Source organism: Pelodiscus sinensis, chromosome 14, assembly GCF_052426305.1.
Source record: "Pelodiscus sinensis isolate ZL-2025 chromosome 14, ASM5242630v1, whole genome shotgun sequence".
In the NCBI taxonomy this organism is placed as follows: domain Eukaryota; kingdom Metazoa; phylum Chordata; order Testudines; family Trionychidae; genus Pelodiscus; species Pelodiscus sinensis.
In genome coordinates, this window is record NC_143065.1 from 27616470 (window position 1) to 27635889 (window position 19420).

General features: G+C 41.3%; 1 protein-coding gene across 3 annotated transcripts in view; it reads left to right on the forward strand.

The window, feature by feature from the left end:
• Positions 1-19420, forward strand: part of EFL1 (elongation factor like GTPase 1) — a 183045-nt gene that overhangs the window by 22482 nt on the left and 141143 nt on the right. For all 3 annotated transcript variants that reach the window (XM_006139255.5, XM_089782057.1, XM_075897120.2), the window contains exons 11-12: positions 2505-2627; positions 6284-6383. In XM_006139255.5, the coding sequence (XP_006139317.3) occupies positions 2505-2627; positions 6284-6383 (223 nt within the window). The remainder of the gene's footprint in view (positions 1-2504; positions 2628-6283; positions 6384-19420) is intronic.

The window sequence follows — 19420 nt, forward strand, 5'->3', positions numbered from 1 at the left end:
CTATACGCATCCTCTCCTTGCTGCCCCTGTAGCAGAGATAGCAAGTGAGGGAGGCAGAAGCTGGTGCTTGTGGAGAACTGTCTTTAACTTGGCTTCCCTTGAGCATCAGAACCACACCCCTGCTTTCACACTGCTGCCTCTGATAGAGAGGCAGCAGTGAGGAGGGGAAGCAGGAGCCAATTTGTGTGGGGAGCTGGCTTTTAAGCTGGCTCTCCATACATGCCAGCTCCGTGGACCTGGCTGCCCCCTTGCTGCCTCCCACAGAGGCAATGGGGGGGAAGGGCAGGTAGGAGCTGGTACTGGGAGGAAACCGCTTAAAAGCCAGCTCCCCTCAGCACTGGCTCCACAGTGCTGCCTGCTCTCCCTTCCCCCATGTTGCTGCCTCTATGAGAGGCAGCAGTGTGGAGGAGAGGGCAGGAGAGTCTTCTGCAGAGCAGGTTCTTTTCATGGGAAGCTCACCTCCTCCCCCTCCCCCCTGGTCAGGGGCTGGTGCCCACCCCCCATGCTGCTGCTATATGAGAGGCAGCAGCATAGGGTGGCAAGCAGGATCCGGTCTGCATGGGAAGCTGGTATTTAAACTGTCTCCCCTCGTAGACCAGCTTTCTCCTGTCAGTCTGCACTGCTGCCTCTATAAGAGGCAGCAGTGTGGGGTGGCAGTGGGCTTCCCGGGAGTGGAGTAGGGAGTGCACTGGCTGCTGGCCCTGCCACCAGGGGCTATCAAATAGTTGTGTAACCTCTAAAATTTGATGCAGTTACACGACTGTTCAGTTACACGCTATCTAATATATATAGTCCTTTATACATCGTTTTTAACTAATAATTTTAATGTGTGTCATTATAAAAATGTAGTTCTCCTGAAGGCATTCTCCCTTGCATCCCCTTCTGCCAAGATTACTGTTCTTTATAGGTCTTCCTTTGGACACCTGCACAAGGGAAGCGGGAAGGTGTACTGAAGTTAACTCTTAGTTTAATGGGCCCAGTTTTCTACATGTATCACAACATGGACTATGATGTGTACTAGAGTCACTGTGCAGTGGAAAATAGAGTTTGTATTCATGCCCACTGTATATCAAACAGCTGACAAAAATTTATTTGAAACGAAGTGAATAAGTTAATCCAGCTGGCGTTTTGTTAAAAAAGCTCCCTTTTCAAGAAGGGTTAATGGTTAGTCATATTTTGCAACTTAAACATTTGCTTTCTGATGCTGGGAGCACTTACTGATGTCAAAATCTGCTCCAGTCTTCCAATAGCTTGTTTCAGTGGATATCTTGTTGGCTATGGAGGATGTCTTGGCACTGCAATAAATTCCATTAGTTTCATCTAATAGTCTACTTTATCAATTTAATATCTTCTTAATTCTTTCTTTTCTTATTTTTTAATAAGCTGCATTTTTGTCAAGTCACTTTTCTAGACATTATTCATTAATTATTCATATAATTTTTTTCTAACTTCTTAATGTGCTCTGTTGTTGACTAGTTAGTGAGGCATGTGAACATGGCCTCTCTTCATGCAGTATTCTTTTCCTGCAAGCCTTTTATTTTTGATTCAGCTTCTCACCAGGGTTATACTCAGTATCAGTTCTGTTTTGTGACTAGGGATGTTAAATTTAGTTTAATCAACTAGTTGATTAATCGATAAACAGAGGAGCCGCAGTTGGGAGCTAGCCCCGCTGCAGCTCTGCCTTTTGAATGTAAAAGGCAGAATTCCATCAGCTCTTAATACATTTAAAGGCTAATGTGCAGATGGAGGGACCCAGTGCAAGCTGGAACAGCTGATTCCTGGCTCGTGCAGGGTCCCCCCCAGCTGTGCACTAGCTTTTTAAATTTATTAAGAGCTGAGCAGTTGTTACTACTTTTAAAATACAAAGGCGCAGCGGTCCTGGCTCTGTCCTATCTTTTGCTGGTCCAGGACCTACCCCCGCTATGGCTCTGCAGTTTAAATGTAGTAGGAGGTGGGCTGCCTGCTCACCCAGCACCTTCCCTTATTGACTAATTGTGTAGTCAATACAAATTGTATCAACTACACGATTAATCAGTTACCCACTTCTTAACATCCTTAATTCAAAGTGGTTTTATTCCTTTCTAATCTGATATTTGCTGATATAGGTCCCAATGAATTTCAAAGAATTTTACCTGTAAAATTTTCAGTCTTTTCCCTTATTTTGATACAGTGATTGAAATTTAAACCATTTTATACCATCCACATAGATATACTGATGGGCCTATTTTCTCCGTTCTAATATTCATTACATTTAAATAATTAATCTCTGATTTCTGCCATCTTGGTGATCTTGCATGCATGAGTGCATCTAATTTTATGCATTTTTTTGAGGTTGGATAGGCTTACAGTGTGCTTCTGTTTTGTCGTTTATTTGATCATAAGTATATATTTTAAAAGTCTGATGCAGACATCTAATTTCTAGTTAATTAATACAGGTATCTTAATTTCTAGTTAGTAAAGAACCATATATGAGGTTGCTATGCATCCTTAACAATGTGATTCAGCTATGGTGTGCAGTAAACTCCCCAGTCCTCTTGATATCACTGCTGAGAGAGTAGAAAAGTTGATGTGTGTTGGAGTTAGAACTTTTGAATCTCTACCCCCAGAAACTCAAGAACTGAAAAACGGTAAGTAAATGTTCTCTCAACAGCTTGAAAATAACATCATGGTTGGGTCTTTTTTTAAGTGCACTAGGCATGACTGTCTTCAGGCCATGATTATCTGTAAAACCTCTGCTTCGTTGCTTTCATTTAATGTACATACTATAGTTTACCAGACCTTTGATTATGCTCTGCTAGAGTGTTAGGCATCTTGTTTTATCGTTCAGTGTATTTCTAAGATCTTGTTTGTTGCAGGTCTTTTACATGTCTCAAATCACAAATACAGTATGTTGAAGTCTTGAAATTATTTATACAGGGTTTTTGAGAGTAGGAGAAGTAGTATAAGCATTGTCTCCTGTTGTGTAGGACTAAATGCAAATGTAATGGAGAGGGAATTGAATGCTATATCAAATTAAATATATAGTGAGTAGGTATTTAAACTTACAGGTATATTAATCAGCTGTTGCCAGATGACGATCTGATGATGTAAAAATCGCATTCAGTTGAGTTTGCTGTGTCTTTCCATAACCTTTGAGGTTGTGTTAAAACAAATTAGTCTAGTGTACCTAGTAAAGCATGAAAAGGTAGTCTAGCAGACTGATCTTCATTTTTTTCCATAGGAAACTGCTGTGCATACCAAAGGAAGCTGTTGCTTTGAGTCTTGGGTTATATCCTGTATTGACAATAACTTAATAGTAGAAAGCTTGAAGATAGCATTAAGAATTTAAACCATGATTATATATAGATTTATTAGTGAGAAAATGCTTCATAATTTAAAAAAATGTGGAAATTAATTCTGGCATTTGAATAGGGAAACTTTTTTGTACTTAGTATTGCAGATGTTTATTAAGAATAGATATGATTTATCTATAGAAGTGAAAATTTGATCAGTTTAACTGTCCATTTTAGGAACTTTTTTTAACAACCTGCTGTAGTATAATATCTAAAAAACACAGTAGCACTATCACAAGGTCATTTCCAGCCAGACAGCTGCATAAGATTAGAAAATTCAGCCAAAAGAAAAAATAACGATCTGTGCATCATTTGTTTTCCTACATCTTAAACATTGTATATAATATTGGTGAAATAGTTACATAACTTTCTTAAGATGTAATCTCGATTTCATAATTTTACTGTTTTGGCAGAATTACATGAAAGATTACTTTTTTTTTTTAACTTTCACATTTATAAAAGTCAAAAATAAAAGGTTAACTGGGCAACAACTTAATTTCAGTCAAATAGGAATTTTGCCATTAACTTCAGTGAGGCCAGGTTTTCATCTCAGCTACTGGCAGTACTGCCAGCCTCAACCAAACTATTTCTCCTTTGAAGAACTGTATCACCAATAACTACAGATCTTATTGATGGAACAGATGTTGGGTTCTTAAGCTCTGTAAGCAAAGCATATCAAGACTGATATACAGCACTGATTCAAATTATTAAAAATAACAGAAACTGAAATGACCCAAGATGAATAATTCTGCTCAGATGAAGGCAGTTATAGAAGAGCTATTAAGAGTTATACATGATTTTTTAAAGCTTCTACACTAATCATGAGCAAGCATATAGTGGTCCTAATCCTACAAGTACCTGTACATATACAAATCCTTCTTTGTGCATAGCCATACTGGAGTCAGTGGGACTCTGCGATTGGTGTAGGACAGTGGTGGGGAACTTTTTTTGGGCTGGGGGCTGCACACAAGTGAGAAGTCAAAAAAAACCAAAACCAAAACCAAACCCTCACTGATGTGGCCCCCAACTGAGAAGCAGAAAGACATTCCCCTTGCACACCAGAGCCTATGGGGGCCCAGGCTAGTGTAGATTTTTTTGTGTTCCAGTCCCATGTGAGGACAGTCAGAGACTGGAGCACCAGCGTGGGCTCCCTAATGCTGATCAGGAGCTCCAAGCCTTGGGGGCCGGATCCAGGCAAGCCAAGGGCTGCATCTGGTCCTTAGGTTCCCCATCCCTGGCATAGGAGATCACATACATGGAAGCTTTTGCAGGATTGGGACTTGATTGTGAGGCAGTATGAAAATTATTTTGTACAGATAACGTTTGACTGCATACTGTTTCTCTTTGGGTATGTCTGCACTTGCACCCTAGTTCGAATTAGGGATACAAATGCAGGCATTCAAAATAGTCAATGAAGTGGGGATTTAAATATCGTGCACTTCATTAGCATGATCTTGCCGGCATGCTAGTTCGAATCACAATTGATTCGAACTAGGAAGTGCATGATGGGACGCATTAGTTTGAACCAAACCCCTTGGTTCGAACTACCGTTACTCCTCAAAAAATGATTTCCTTACATCCTAGAAATTCTAAAGAAACTGTAATCAGATTTTTCAGATTTGTGTAAGAAAGGATGTAATCAAATAGGAAACCACACATTTTTGGGTTGTGTGAAAAGTTCAGTTTGCATTGGACCCATGTTTATTACAGAATGTAATAAAAAGAGCCCCAATATTCTATTTTAGGAATTATTCCACTAGAACTAAGAGTAGAAGGAAGATACATATTTAAAATGCTAATAACAGCTTGAAGTATGTCTGTGAACATTACTTAAATATTTACAATACTTGATTTCCATAGCAATATTAGGTTTGAGAGAATGTCAGAGCTCCATGCATATGGAGCTCATCATTGTCCAGTTAACAGTAAGGGTGTGAAAGTCCTATGCTCATCAGTTTTGTGCAGGGTTACATGCAGCCTTCCCTCCCCCCACTCTCCAACACTACTGCCTCTGTTTATGTTGGGGTGGGGGATCCAGTGCACACGAGAAGCTTGCTTATAAGCCATTCTTAATAAAGCAAGACATTAATATATTGACCTTCATAAACCAGATTGAAAATTATGGCAATAAAAATTCATCAGAGGAAATCTCCTTGTTATGTCTCTTGATTGTTTTCAGTTATGAAAATATAATTATGTTCCTTGCTATTTTAATGACAGTGTTTTATTGTTTCATAATAATAGTTCTGTAGGTTGTTTGGCCAAATAATTACAGGGTGTTTTCTGACTATATCAAGTAAAGAGAAGAGTTAATTTTCTATGTTTTATAAGAAATTTCTCTGAATAACTGACTTTTAGTATTTGACATTGCTTTTTACCAGTTTAAAAAAAATATTGTGTTTATAAATATGCAATAAATGTAAAGGCTGTTGTAGAATAATGAAGCTCATTTACAGTGGTCTCAAATATACAGAATTTGAGAAGAAGGAAATACTATACAAGCACCTCATATTGAGGTTTTATGTCAGTTGTCCTGCAAGGAGCTCTGTTTGCTCAACCTCCATTAAAATCAGTGGAGAATCATGCAGGCGCTAACCTCAGTGGAGAAACATGTAGGCTAGATGTATGGGCATTCTAGTATTGTTCTTTTCTTTTCAGTGTAATCTAATCTAAGGTTCTAATTTTTTTAAAAATATTTTAATATTTAAGAATTTTCATTTTCACAAATTTTCTCTCTTGATTTCATGTTGTGAAACGTCTTGAAAGTATAAGCAAACTTATCAAATATTAATGTTAAGTCAATGCCCCTATTGCTGTTAATTTACCCTTTGACATGTTCTGTACAAAATAGAAGGAAAAAGTAATGTATGTATAATGCATACAAAAACAGGACATCTTGTATCCACCATTTTTTGAAAATGACATCTTGATTTCCTTTCACATTTTCTTAGTGTTCATGAAATGCAGCAGTGAAGATACAGCCCCAGTCATTGTCTTTGTATCCAAAATGTTTGCGGTTGATACTAAAACATTACCGCGCAACAAATCACGGTAAGAAAAATGTGCTGCATGGCCTTGTTACATTTTGATAACTAGATACCTCTAACTAAGGTTCCAATGCTCCAGTGGAACTAAGTTACAATGAAAATTTCAATAGATTGCTTTTGGTGAAAGAAAGTTATTCAGTATTCTTGTTTTAAATAATATCAAGTCATTCAAGCAAGGAGAAGGATCACTAAATAAATTTAAGACTGACTTTCATGCTTCATTTTGAAAATGTAGTGAACATGTTCAAGATGAATGTAAATCTTTTTGTCAAAATCCAGAAAGTACTCTTATTATTTGGAAAACATCATTATTACTCAAAACCCAGTCCTGGTACATATATTGCTGCTTATTATTATTCAAATATCACTATCTGATGGCATATGTGTTTGACACCCTTCAGCTGTGACAGTGGAGTGCTTTAGATGAAACTGTCTCCAATAATTTATCACATTGTACTAAGAAGAAATAGATTTCCTTGAGAAGTGCATGATAATGTGATTAGTTATAAGCTTTATTCTCTAAGTCTCTAGGGCATTTTAAATAGTTTACAACTCTATTAAGTAGCCTCTTCATATCTATATGATTATGAAAACTAGAACTGCTTTTTAGAATGAATGAATATTGATAGGGAAAACATTTAAGAACATACTTGTCCTCTTACTGTGTTAGATCTTTACCTATTACTGTTTCACATAGTCTTCACATGCTGCAACTTGTTCAATGACTTGAAGTTGGTGTGGCTTGTTGCCATATTTAATATATGAAAATTAGGACAACTGTTTCTATAGGGTTTTTTTCTTCATACAGACAATTCAGTGATGCTAAATCTCACATGAATTTTCTTTCCTTTACATTTTAATCTAACAATCTTCTAGATAACATTTGAATTCTTATATATTTTGCAAATGCTTTATGGTATATTATTTAGAGTGGGGATGTAAAAGAGTAGTCAATTAGTCTACTACCCTATGAGCCCAGGCTTACTGGGTAGTCAACTCCTGGGAAGCAGGAGCCAGTGCTGGGGGGAGATAGCTTAAAAGCTGGTTGCCTCCAGTGCTGTCTCCACGCTTCCACTTGTTCTCTCGCTCTCCCTCTTCCCCCCGTGCTGCTGCCGCCTCTGAGAGGCATCAGTGTAGGGAGGCCAGGCAAGGTGGTATGCTTACTAAGTATTTTTCTTTAGATTACGTGAATTTAAATAGTCATTCACAAATGGGAAATGATGTGTTGGATTTATGGAGAATGAATTTGAACACTAGATGGTGCTGTTCTGTTTATTTCATTGATTACAAATTATATCTGTAGTACATGACAACTGTTTGGATTTCAGCATGGAGTAATACTGATATATTTGCCAAAAACAAGTAAAAAGTGATAGTTTATAAACAAAAAGCATGTTATTTTTCATGTTTGTGATGCAATTTACCACCTTTGTAGAACTCTTAGTCTTAACTTTTAATTAAAATTCATTGTGACTATTTTGTCTTCCATTCTGTGAGCAGGCAGGCACCTTTCTTGGCCTCGTTTATAAATAGTCCTCACACTATGTAGACTCCAAACATTAAATATTTTCTCCCTAGAGAGCCACTCATACTACTCCGATATCTGAATGGAATATTGAGCTAGAAGAGCCCCCTTTATTCTTTCACAGCAGCATCTAAATCTGTTAATGGAATTTGGGTGCGGGGGTCAGACAAGTGCTGCTAGCATGTATGTAAACTGAACACACAAGCCCAAGAAATTAATAAATTAGTTTTAATTTCAAATTTCTGGCCAAAATTACAATTGTCAGTCCTATACTATAGGTGGAATCTGGGATCCTAAAAAAAAAAAGTGGGGGGAATGACTTTGCAAAGCTTATGGCTTCCTCAGACACCAGCATCCCTCTACGTTCTTCTTCCCCTTTCTTCTTACACTGCCTATTAGAACTCACTGTCCCCTGGTCTACACTAGATCAGGCAGGTCAACTTGAAGTATATCATCCAGCTACACAAAATATGTACCTGGAATTGGCTCACCTTTAAATGAGCCACCGCAGTGTCTACGCTGCAGGAGGCCGATGGGAGCTTCTTGCAAATCGAGGAGTAGATGGTGCCGGTGGGGCTGCCCTCAATATTCGATTTGGGGGGCTGGGTCTACGCTAGATCCACTAAATTGGGGGTAGGGAACTTAAGGCCCGGGGGCTGGATGCAGACTCTGGCTTGCCTGGATATGGCACCTGAGGCTTGAGCTCCTCCCCAGCATTGGGGAGCCCATGCTGGTGCTCTAGCCCTCCCACTGTGGTGCTGTAGAACACAAAATCAACTGGCCTGGGCTCATCTAGAATCTGGTGTGCAAGGGGAACATTGGGAGTGTCTTTCTTTGTATCATTTGGGGGTATGACAATGAGGGTTTGGTTTTTCTTTTTTCCTTGTCACCCACTGATTTTTCTGTGGGGGAGTGGCCTCGACCTGAAAAAGGTTCCCCTCCTCTGTGCTAAATCAAACGCTAGAATATTGACCTTCAGAGGGTCAATCTTCCCCATTGTGTGGACATGCCCTTTTATTCTTATGCCCCGTAGGTATTCAGACTTAGCCATTAATATCCCGCCCCTCCCATGTCTTTACATGTTTCTGATATTTGTAGTCACTTGTATCCTACATTTTATTCTTCAAGATATGTTCATGATATGTATTTTTTTAAAAGTCATGTTTCTAAAACATGTCATCTGTCTTTTAATGAATGATTTGTAACATGAAGACCTACCTGCATGAGTGATTGTAGTTTGTGCAAGTGGCACTTAGGTTCAAAAGATACTTGCACAATTTTAACGTTTGTCACATTATTCTCTTTAGTTGAATAAATTCTGCTAGTTGAATAAATTCTGCTAGTATTAGTTGAATACAGGTAGTCGCAAATAGGTTTATGTTTTTGCACTCTGGTAGATATTTAAAAACATAAATTCGTAGTTTTGAGTATCACTGAGGGTATGTCTACACTACAAAGTTAGTTCGGACTAACGGACGTTAGTTCGAACTAACTTTCATAGGCGCTACCCTAGCGCTCCGCTAGTTCGAATTTAATTCGAACTAGCGGAGTGCTTAGTTCGAACTAGGAAAACATTTTAAGAGGATTAAGCCTAGTTCGAACTAGCTAGTTCGAATTAAGGGGTGTGTAGCCCCTTAATTCGAACTAGTGGGAGGCTAGCCCTCCCCAGGTTTCCCTGGTGGCCACTCTGGCCAACACCAGGGAAACTCGTCTGCCCCCCTCCCGGCCACGGACCCCTTAAAGGGGCACGGGCTGGCAACGGTGCCCGTTCCAGATGCAAGCCTGCCAGCACCCAGCCAGCAGACCCTGCACCTGGCACGGATCGAGCCACCCACCTGATGCCCCCCAGCCCTCTCCCTCTTCCCGGGACCAGGCTGGCGGCTCCCGGGAGCTTGCCCGGGACCGCAAGAGGCAGGCACCCGCCTGGGCTAGTGCGGACATCGTGGACCTCGTCCACGACCTCCGCACTAGGCACAGGAAAGTGGCCATCTAGGGCAGGAGAGCTGCCAGCCTGGCCACCCAGGAACAGGTGTGCATGAAAATCAAGGTGGTCCACTGAGACCCCCGACCCTGAGCCCTGAGCTTACAATGGCCATACTGGGTCAGACCAAAGGTCCATCTAGCCCAGTAGCCTGTCTACCGACAGCGGCCAACCCTAGGGACCCTGGAGGGGATGGACCGAAGACAGTGACCAAGCCATTTGTCTCATGCCATTCCTCTCCAGCCTTCCACAAACCTTGGGCAGGGACACCACTCCTACCCCCTGGCTAATACCACTCCATGGACCCAACCTCCATGACTTGATCTCACTTCCCTTTAAACTCTGTTCTAGTTGTAGCCTTCACAGCCTCCTGCAGCAAAGAGTTCCACAGGTTGACTCTTTGCTTTGTGAAGAACAACTTTCTGTTACTAGTTTGAAGTCTGCTACCCATTCCTTTCCTTTGGTGTCCTCTAGTCCTTCTTTATGGGAACTAATGAACTTTTCTTGATGCACCCTCTCCACCCAACTCCTGCTTTTAGAGACCTCTATCCTGTCCCTTATCCTGTCCCCTATTCAGATCTAAAGTATTTTAATAGATAATTAGCTTTAATTAGCCAATTAAAGTGTTTAACTTGGTTGATAATTGTATTGTTAAATTACACCTTTATTTTTGCTAAGACTTCTTCTCATTATCAAAACATGGAGGATTAGTGAATTTACAGGTAAATTGATTTCACAGTGAAATAAGTGATCTGATTTAAACATGGAAGTTATGAACATTGGTGGCTTAGCCAATTATAAATTCTTTTATATGTTATGTCTTATAATTTAAAGCTAAAACATTCCTGAAGAATCCACAAATGAATGTGATTTATTTGTAAAGAGAAAAACATACCTAAATGAAGCAAAGTATGGTCCTTATAAAAAATGTAATTTTGCATAGATATATTTAAGAATCTGTTTGTGTTCTGTATACGCAGTTAACAACAAAAATATTCACACTTAACAACAATTTCTATAAAATATTACTAACTGTGAGATTAAGAAGTCAGATCAAGAGTCTGATCAAGCAGTTCCAGTATGTTGCTCCAGCACTCTTAACTCGGCCACATTGCACACAGCACATCTCTGTGTGTAAAAATAAGAAGAGTAATACAATTTCAGAAGAATGGAAAAAACTAAATATATGTAATAGAAGAATGTTAATATTGGGACATCATTAACTGGGGGTTTTCTGGTGTTTTGCTGCTGGATCTTCCCACCTTAATATCTCATTAATACAAAGTTTTTTGTATTTAATTTCCCGGGTGTTTTAAAAGTTGGAGAATTTCTTGGAGATTTTACCCTTTTCTGAGATTTTACCCAAATGTTTCCATCAGGATAGTAGGGCGGTACTTTCCTAACTGCTATAGCAAAAAGGTAGAATCCTTCTAAAAGCAAGTCTTCTGTAGCTGTAACAGCTTCCCAGATTTGGGAAAGGGTTATGTGGATAAATTTTTGTGGAGGAGACACAATTTGCAATCTCTCTGTCAACCGTTTTTCCTCCTGCACTGCCTAGGTCATGTCTTCCATTTTGGGGAACATTGATGCTGCTGCAGTCGATCTTCCAGGGTTTGATTTCACAGATATAGTAAAGACTACAGATGTTAAATTTTGATTAATCAGGAATTTCCATGGATTACTTGATTAGTTGATAAGGGGATGGAGTGCTCGCTATTCCAACTGCGCCTCTGCCTTTGAAATGTAGTAAGAGCTGTGGGCTCTTACTACATTTCAAAGGCAGAGGCGGGGAACCAGGGTGAGTAGGGACTCCTTGAGGTCCCACTTGCCCTGGGTTCCTACTGCACTGCCTTTGAAATGTAGCTAAAGCCCCATGGGGCTCTTTCTAAATTTAATAGGTAGAGGCATAGCAGTCAGACCGACATGAGTGGGGACTGCTTCAGTCCCCGCTTGCACCATTTCCTGCTGCATCTCTGCCTCCCCGACCACTTTCGTCCCCCACCACGGAAACGGTGTTGGTGGGGAGGAACCAGCTTTTAAGCTGGCTTCCCTCAGCACCAGATCCTGCTCCCTCCTCCTTGTTGCCTCTGATACAGAGACAGCAAGATGCTGGGGAAGTGACTAGTCGATTTGACTACCTGATAAGCCTATGCTTACAGGGTAGTCGACTAGTCGCTTACATCCCTAGTCAAGACTTGCTAAATTGAACCTCAAAGAGTGCCCCCGTCGGTGGCCAATGCTCCTGCAAGGAGTAAGGGAAACTGATGGGAGCATTTGCTCTTATCATCCTCACAGTGGGAGGCTGGTATGGAAACTTGAATTAAGTTATGCTGACTACAGCTACATAATTATTGTAGATGGAGTTACATATGTTAATTTGAATTTCCCCTATAGTGTAGACCTGGCCTTAGTCTCCATTCACTGCTCCCTCACTTACTGCAGTACCAGGTAGAGAAGGTTCTTCTGGGTCCAGGATACAACCGTGCTTCAAGCGTTGTTAAATTCCCATCCTGTTCAGAAGGAAAATTATTTAAATGGAGAGAACATGGTGTTGCTTAGGAATAGAAAGAAACAGGGTTGTGGAGAGACTTTAGATCTAAAGTTAGTACATTTGTTTAAAAAAAAAAAAGGAACAAAACTAAACTGAAATAATAAACTGGAGAAATTAAATAAATTAAAACAGGACTTATATAGGCTGGAAATAGACAAGACTAATTTGGCTGTCTGTCTATATCCCAAAGAAAGTTTGGGTACATCTACACTTGCTCCCTAGTTCGAACTAGGGATGCAAATGTAGCCGAACGAAATTGCTAATGAAGCGGGAATTTAAATATCCCATGCTTTATTAGCATAATCTTGCCCGCGCGCTGTTCTGCTTGCCAGCTGATTGGAACCAGGAAGTGCATTCCAGAACATGTTAATTCGAATCAAACCCCTTGGTTCGAACTAATGTTACTCCTCAGCTGCCGGCCTACAAGCGGGGCTGGAGGAGAGGGGGTGAGGCGCCCGGATGGCTGCGCAGGGCTTCCCCTGCCTCCCTGCAAAGCGGCAGAGGGTTTGCTGCTCGCTGCACCGTTTCCCGCCAACCCCCCTCGCTGGACGCAGTGCTGGTCCCAACTGACCCACCACAGGAGCATACTCCCAACCCAATCCCCGTCCCTTCTCCTCCCGTTCCCTTCCCCAGAGCCAAACACCTCCCCTCCCTGCTGTAACCCAGTTCCCTTTCTCCCCCAACCTTATGTCCTGGTCCCAAGGCAGCTGCCTGTGCTCAGCGGCTGGCTGCTAGCAAGTGCAGGCTGGAGCCGCGAGTGCACATATGGCTCACAGCAGCTTGGCTGAAAGAGCAGCTGACTGGAGCACTTCCATGTTATTTCGGGGACGGTCGTGTTATTAAAAAACGTTCCCTAAAAAAAAATCGTGCTATTCCGAAAATGTGTTAAGTGGGAATGTGTTAAACGAGTAATTATGTATAAGGTTCTTCCTTTTTTATGACTATTGCAAGTACTGTGGATCCCATAATATTCCTACCACTTTCCTCAGAATGATATGAAAGATACTTTCTGCTTAATCTGCATGAAATCAGCACTTTTCCATAGATATCACTATGAAATCTGTACTTCCTTTACAATTCTCCATGAAATTACTATGATAATTGCTTCTCTTTCTTCTAGTTGCTTGTTTGCATGTCTTAAACCTAAAGGTTGGTGTATACTTGAACTATTAATGCTTTCATTTTCCTGTCTGATTTTCCCTAAAGATTATAATTAAAGAAATATAAACAGTTACAATATGCTACAATTTAACTAACAACATTGTAAATGCATTTAATCAAAAGAACATTTATAAACCTCTATAGCCATGGTGTCCAACCAGTTCACTGTAGCAAACTAGCCACACTCTACCGGACAAATAGCCACACCCAACCGACCAAATACCCACATGTGGCTAGTGGCTAGCTTGTTGGACACCACGGCTCTAAAATATGTGAAAACTCTTCTTGTGGGTAAATTGATGTTTGGCTTTAAAGGGTTTTGTGCTTTGTAATACAGCTACATTTGTTACTCTGAGCTAATCTGTTCCTGATTTGCATTTGTGGTTTGCTCGGGACCTTATTTAAGTAATTTTTAGCAATGAGCACTGACCCTATTTAGTTGATGATCCTATCAGAATTACAGGCTAACATTTGGGCATGACACCTACTTATATAATTAACAAAGTAAAATATAGTCTTGGAAAAGGGAAAAAATCTTTTTAATGTCTTTGCTTTGAAATAGATTCTTAATTTGTATGGAAACATGTGACATTTGGGTCCAAGTAAAACATATGGAACTGATTGAAGGTACAGTTTGTATTCATGGCTGGAATTTGAATTCATGGTTTGTATTCATGGCTGGAATAGGGGCTCTTGTACATTTCAAAGGAGGAATGCGGAACTCTGCATGCAGCTTGGGGCCAACAGGAAGTCCCGCTGACTCTGGGCTGCATGTGGGCTGACCCCAGGTTCCATGCTGCACTGCTGATTTGAAATGCCACGCAGGATCTGGGGTCAGCTGGGAACTCCCCAGCTGATCCTGGCTCTGCGTGGCCTTTTCACGGAACCTGGGATCAGCTGGGGATTCCCCAGCTGATCCTGGGTTCTTCAGAAATGCCGTGTGGAGCCCAGGATCAGCTGAGGAGTCCCAGCTGACTCTGGCCTTCACTCGGTGCTACCATCTTGAAATGCCGCCTCGGCATTTCAAAGGGGTAGCACCGCACAGCTGAGCCCAGGATCAGCTGTGAGGCATTGCTGCTTTGAGGTGCCCCTTCTTCACTCCCTTTTGCTGCCTCTATCTGACATATTCCTTATTCTACTCTCATATCTACTCATGAATATTCCCTATTCTACTCACATATCTATCTGACAGAGGCAGCAAGGGAGGGGAGGGGGAATCGATTAGTCAGCTAGTCGACTAGTCAACTAGTCCTTAACATCCTTGGTTCATTAATGACACCTAGTTCTGTGTCCTTCATTTGCTAAAGCATGTGAAAACTTTCTTGAGATTAGACTATTTGTCGGCTTCCTGCCACACTTCTTTATTACCACACTCCTCAAGGCTCTACTTGTCTAAACCTTGCCATGCAGGTAGCAATCAGTGAACCGGAATGCTCCACAGATATCTTTCGCTCTTGCTGTGGCACTTACAGAAATTAAGTTTGTGCGTCCTTAAAAGAGAGAGTGTACACTCTAGCTTGCTCAGTTAGCAGAGGAGTCACACTTCACAATAATACACAGAATTGAGAATAACAATGGATAAGTTCATTAATAAAGAACAGACATTAAAGAACTGGTATGGTTACAAAAAAACAAAAAATAATGCATGCTATCTAGTGTCTGAAGTTCAGCAGATTATAATCTTGGCCTCAGGCAATTTCTGACTTGAGTCTAGCTGGTTAGAAGATTTACCTTTCACAGATTCCAATGGCTCTTGTCTCTTTTGTCCCTTAAGTGATGAGTAACTCAAATGTCTTTTGGCTCTGCTTATATTCATCCAAATTCCATTGTCTCTGCTTCAAGATCCAAGAAGTTGGTCTGGATGCAAACTCTGTTGCCCAGCATGTTTACCTAGCTATCTCCTCTGCCACTTGTTAGCTTTGTTTACTTTATATGTAAATATACTTGTCTTATTCTCTGCTTATAATCAGATTGGTCAGACAGGTAAAGTTATATTCCTTTGTCTAGTCTGTCAGGCTTGATGTATGGGCTGCTTCCCAAACCAATTTAAAGAACATATTTCCAGCACAAATATATAAGTATTTGACCTGTCAAAGCTGTTCCCCACTCTGGCATTCTGAGTGCAGAAGGTGAGGGCCCTCAAGAGACTTTTAAAACATCTTGCCACTAAAAGCTTATGTTTAAAAACTCTCCAAAGTCACGGATTCCTGGCCTTTCCTTGGTATTGCTACCACCACCCAAATGCAAAAAACTCCTTTGAGAACTCAGGAAGACTCATTTGGGAATTTCTCCTGTGGGGTACTCTCAAGCTCTTTAACCCTCCTTCTGGAGAGAGATTGAAAAGCTAATTTTTCATAATAGTTGACTTTGCAGTCTTAAGCACACACACACAGAACCTCCTGCCTTCTAGGACACAGGAATCATATCATGGTCTTTAAAAAGTGATTTTTATTAACAAAAGAAAAAAACATACTTGGTGAAACATTATTTGATTGTTAGGTGTTACAGAGTAATTGAAAAAAGAAAGATTAAATATAGAGAATTGTTTCCCTGGGATTCAGTTTGGGGAGTTACAGTGAAATGGGGGTAATTTACATGTGCTCAGCATAGAGAAGTCCAACAAACCCCAAAATAAAGAAAATAGCCTGATTGCATCTGACTAAACATTCCCTATTCTACTCACATATTTGTTGTTCTAAGATTTAGTCCTTCCTTATGTGAGGATATTGCTTAATCCTCCATGCCTGTTTTCCTGGCATAACTCATGTCTCCCAGGCTCTCTTCTGGTCACATAAAGACTGGAACAAGAAGGTCACTACTTCCCATTTAAAAACTCACACTGTTTTCATTGGCTTTCTTGGCTTCCTGCCAACTCATTTTCTGCTTCCTTAGCATTCCTGGAGACTCTCTAGGACTATGGTCACCAACCAGTAGATCGTGATCTACCGGTAGATCTCAGGGGCTCTAAGAGTAGCTCTTGAGCCCTCTCTGAACTGCGCGCCTGCGCAGTACATTTGCATTAGATTTCCTCATTTGAGGAGCAGCTACTCACCGAGCAATAACACAGGTGAGTAGCTGTGAGGAATGGTGGAGCTGGGAGGTCGGGAGGGCTGAAACACCCCAGCCAGCTGACTGTGGCTTTCAGCTGAGAGAGGCTGCCCCCGCGCTCCAGGTGATAAGCGGCTTCTCCTCTGCGCCTGCCCACGTGGAGCTTGGTGCATGCTGGCTGAGCGCCATGGCCAGCTGGCCGGGCAGCCGCTTCTCTTCCCTCCAGCCCGGCTGCCCTGTGCTCAGCCCAGGGAGGCTGCGTCTAGCTCCAGCTGTGCTGGAGCAAGCTTCCTGGGAAGCCGCCCGATCAGCCTCCTCTGGGCTGAAGGCCACAGCCAGCTGGTCAGGCAGCTTCTTCTCTGCAGCAGCCCACATGGAGCGTGATGCACCCTGGCTGAGCACCACTTCCAAATGTTGAAAAACCTCTTCCAAATGTTGGAAAAACCTTTTTTAAAAAAGCAGCAGAATAAGGATTGGGGATAGCAAGTGATGGAGAGGAGGAGAATAGAGAGGGTGGGGCTTCAAGGAAGGGGCGGAGCTTCAAGGAAGGGGCGGGGCGGTAGATCTTGGCTTGGTCTGTCATTTAAAAAGTGATCTTGGGTGTAAAAAGGTTGGAGACCACTGCTCTAGGACCCACTGTCTATGGTTTTAACCCTTGCAGGCAAGACAATTAGGGTTAGGTTTCAAGAGTTTCATCACTTGGAAAAATACTTTAGTTAACTGAATGGCTGGAATGTCCAGAAAGAGTATTACTCTCCCATTCATCACAGCACCCAATCCTTAAATACATCACTCAGTGGTTTTTGGAACCAGTGTGCTAACAGTTTACATATGATAACTTACATGATGACTTCTAGATACTTATTATGACAACAGTATGTTGGAGATGATAAGGGTGCCCGGATTGATATAAGCGACAGTGTGGTGGGCCCTCTACCAGTTGCCAGTAGGAGACTTTTAGGGCCACAATCACACATTTATAGTTTCCCTTGCATACTAATCATAGTTCATATATGAAGCATACTAATACTTTTCTATATGATACTCTGTAGCTTATTATTGAATTTTGAGATCTATATCTTAAAATTAAATTTAATGATGGCTGCTATACAAGACAACATGGGGAAATTGTTCAGTTCACCTTTTTGGTCTCATCTTTATAAGACTTCTGGTTTATGTTTCATGAAATACTAATTGTAGATTTTTAGTTGGTTGGTTTATTGTTCTACGCATATCTGCTCCAAGCTGTCTAGAATTTCTAGTTGTCTAGCAGGACAGAAAATTATTTTTATTACTATGTTCTAAATTATGATGAATTAAAATTGTTCTTATAATTTCAGCTTTTTTAAGGTGTTGTTGAATACAGCCAGTTTAGTGGGTATTAATTCATGATTGGGATATGAGCATTGTGTCCTTTTGGAGTCCCTGTATTTTATGGATTGGACTCGGACTGACAAATATGTTCTGAAGTTAAGAAGGGATAGAAAAACCATTCGGTCATGTCTGTGCACTAAAATTCAATTAATAGAATCTGCACTTGTGAGTTTTGTGTGAAGGATGCTATTCAACTAATGTTTAGAGTACTTCTTACCAAGCTTTTATGGGTTAGACTGAGTCACAAAGAGCATAATCATGAAGCACTCTATATGGCATTAGCACAGGACTTCATGGAATTTCCTCAGGGTTATGGATTTTTATAAAAGGCAGGTTCCAACTTAGACAAGATTTTGCTTATGTCCATGACTTCATGGAAGTTAAACAATTGAAAGATAAATTGGAGATGTGTTGCTGCAATTAGGGATGGTAAATGGCATTTAATCAACTAATCGACAAGTCGATAGAATTTCCATTGACTAGTCGATTAGTTGACAAGGGGAAGAAACTGCAGAGCTGCAGCAGGGTTAGCTCTTGGAACTGGGAATTAATTCTGTTGCAGCTCTGCCTTTTAAATACATGTAAAAGGCTGATGTACAGTGAGGGGAACCGGGTGAGAGCCAGGACAGCTTAGAAGCGCCGCATGCTTCTTGCAGGAGGAGACTTCCCCCATCCCCAAGCTCTGATTGGGGTGCAAGGAGTGCACAAAGTCTCCTCCTGTCCTCCTCCCAAACCCTGATTGGCTTGGGGGTGAGAGATGAGGGGGAGTGTGCAAAGTCTTCTCCCCCCACTAGGGACACAGGCACTTAGAGGGAACTGCTAGCTGTTCAGAACAACTGGTGTATTTCTCTGGGGCGAGTGGGGGCAAAGACTTCCTGCTTTTCCTCACCCCAGCACCAATCAGGGTCTATGGGCAGGGAAGCACGGAAGTGTCCTGGCCCCTCCCCCTCCTTCTGAAGCCACACCGGGGTGGCCTGGGGACAAATCAAACATTTCTGAAATGGCCCCCAGGTTAAAAATTATTGCCCACTCCTGCCTTAGACAGTTCAGTTTCTGTTTGTCTCCTTTCCCCCTCTTTAACATTAGATTAATAGCACGTTCTTATCTCAGTATAACTGGCACCAAACAACTCCTAAAATTCATTTTTACAGAGTATAGGTTAAGTTTGTTGTTTTCTGTCTGTTCCTGGACAACAAATAGGCCCATATGGGACCATTTCTAAGGGTAGGGCAGTTCTTGTTTATAATGGCCCCGTTGCTCTTTTTCCATTCAACTGCACCAATGACTGATTGACTAATAGGCATGAGCAATGTCTTGATCAGAAATCTAGTCCGGCTTCTGGGAAAGAGGAGGGTGCTGGTTTTTGCACTAGAGTGTGTATGGAAGTGTACCTTTAGTATT